The 2,500-nt window shown below is 44.1% G+C and overlaps 1 protein-coding gene across 2 annotated transcripts in view; it reads left to right on the top strand.

The window, feature by feature from the left end:
• Nucleotides 1-2,500, top strand: part of LOC123739464 (dorsal-ventral patterning tolloid-like protein 1) — a gene marked incomplete at its 5' end in the record, with an annotated part of 48,377 nt that overhangs the window by 45,144 nt on the left and 733 nt on the right. Inside the window, 2 exon segments of one of the 2 annotated variants that reach the window (XM_045713805.1) lie at nucleotides 762-931; nucleotides 1,848-2,500. The exon segment at nucleotides 1,848-2,500 is cut by the window's right edge and continues 733 nt beyond it. In XM_045713805.1, coding sequence (XP_045569761.1) covers nucleotides 762-931; nucleotides 1,848-1,982 — 305 coding nt within the window. 2 annotated transcript variants of the gene reach the window in all.

The raw sequence follows: 2,500 nt of genomic DNA on the forward strand, positions 1-2,500 counted from the left end.
CACACACACACACACACACACACACACACACACACACACACACACACACACACACACACACACACACACACACACACACACACACACACACACACACACACACACACACACACACACCCTCTGTAGGCCGACTACAAGCTGTGTGGACTGATATGGATGTAATGTATTGGTGTGTATCATGTCTCAGCTGTCAATCCAAAGGAACATTTACACACAATGGTCAGGATGATCATTTTCTATTCAATTAATTTCTATTGTTTTCTGTTTGTTTCTATTCTACTCTATTCCACTATATTCTATTCTACTTTACTCTCCTCTATTCTATTTAATTCTACTCTATTCTACTCTATTCTATTTAATTCTACTCTACTCTATTCTACTCTACTCTATTCAATTTAATTCTACTCTACTCTACTCTATTCTATTCTATTCTATTCTATTTAATTCTACTGTATTCTACTCTATTCTATTTAATTCTACTCTACTCTACTCTACTCTATTTAATTCTACTCTATTCTATTCTATTTAATTCTACTCTATTCTATTCTACTCTATTCTATTTAATTCTACTCTACTCTACTCTATTCTACTCTATTCTACTCTATTCTATTTAATTCTACTCTATTCTACTCTATTCTATTTAATTCTCCTCTCCTCTCCTCTCCTCTCCTCTCTCCTCTCCTCTCCTCTCCTCTCCTCTCCTCTCTCCTCTCCTCTCCTCTCCTCTCCTCTCCTCTCCTCTCTCTCTCTCTCCTCTCCAGGCCATACAGACTGTGACTGGTTGGTGACGTCAGAGGAGGGTTATGGTATAGAGTTGACCTTTACGACCTTCGAGGTGGAGGAGGAGGCGGACTGTGGCTATGACTACGTAGAGCTGTATGATGGTTATGACTCTAAGTCGCACAGACTGGGACGGTTCTGTGGTTCTGGGGTAAGGATGGGGCATCGGGGAGGTGTCACTGAATGCTATCGTCAAAGATCTGAGTCACATCCATGACCTATGACCTATGACCTATGAGCTATGACCTATGACCTATGACCTATGTAACCCAGAACTCTCTCCGGTTACCAGCATTTGTTACGATGTTGAAAATCCAATAATGTTTTCAACTTATTTTAGAAGAAGTAGTGAATTATTTAAGTAAAGTCCATCTGTACTGAATGTATTAATCTACTGTTATTATCTCCATCCTCCATCTTCTCACCTCTACATTACCTCTCTCTCTCCCTCTCTCTCTCTCTCTCTCTCTCTCTCTCTCTCTCTCTCTCTCTCTCTCTCTCTCCCTCTCTCTCTCTCTCCTCTCTCTCTCTCTCTCTCTCTCTCTCTCTCTCTCTCTCTCTCTCTCTCTCTCTCTCTCTCTCTCTCTCTCTCTCTCTCTCTCTCTCTCTCTCTCTCTCTCTCTCTCTCTCTCTCTCTCTCTCTCTCTCTCTCTCTCTCTCTCTCTCTGTCTCTCTCTCTGATCCCTCTCTGTCTCTCTCTCTCTCTCTCTCTGTCTCTCTGTCTCTCTCTCTGATCCCTCTCTGTCTCTCTCTCTCTCTCTCTCTCTCTCTCTGCCTCTCTCTCTGATCCCTCTCTGCTCTCTCTCTCTCTCTCTTCCGTCTCTGTCTCTCTCTCGCTCTGTCATCTCCCTCTCCCTCTCTCCCTCCCTCCCTCCCTCCCTCTCTCTCTCTCTCTGATCCCTCTCTGTCTCTCTCTCGCTCTGTCATCTCCCTCCCTCCCTCCCTCCCTCCCTCCCTCCCTCCCTCTCCTCTCTCTCTCCTCCCTCCCTCCCTCTCTCCCTCCCTCCCTCCCTCCCTCCCTCCCTCCCTCCCTCCCTCCCTCCCTCCCTCCCTCCCTCCCTCCCTAGCCCAGAGAGGAGATCTACTCTGCGGGCGACGCGGTGTTGATCCGTTTCCACAGCGACGACACCATCAGTAAGAAGGGCTTCCACATCCGTTACACCAGTACCCAGTTCCAGCAGAACCTTCACGCCAGGAAGTGATGTCACAACACCGCGACACACACACACACACTGTTTTGAGGAGAGGAGTGAGTGTGTGTGAGAACCAGAGGAGAGACTGATCAGTTCGTTTCTTAACAGTGGAGCTTCTAGAACTCTGAGGAATACATGTGAAGAGACTGGATTCACAGCTTCACACTGCAACAGGATTCATTAACAACGAGAACTGGATTAAATACCAAAACTGGATTAAATACCGAAACTGAATTAAATACTGAAACTGGATTAAATCCTGAAACTGGATTAAACACTGAAACTGGATTAAATACTGAAACTGGATTAAACACTGAAACTGGATTAAATACTGAAACTGGATTAAATACGGAAACTGGTTTAAATACTGAAACAGGCTTAAATACGGAAACTGGATTAAATCCTGAAACTGGATTAAACGCTGCAACTGGATTAAATACTGAAACTGGATTAAATACTGAAACTGGATTAAATACTGAAACTGGATTAAATACGTAAACAGGCTTAAATACTGAAACTGGATTAAA

This window comes from Salmo salar, unplaced genomic scaffold, assembly GCF_905237065.1.
Source record: "Salmo salar unplaced genomic scaffold, Ssal_v3.1, whole genome shotgun sequence".
Taxonomy (NCBI): domain Eukaryota; kingdom Metazoa; phylum Chordata; class Actinopteri; order Salmoniformes; family Salmonidae; genus Salmo; species Salmo salar.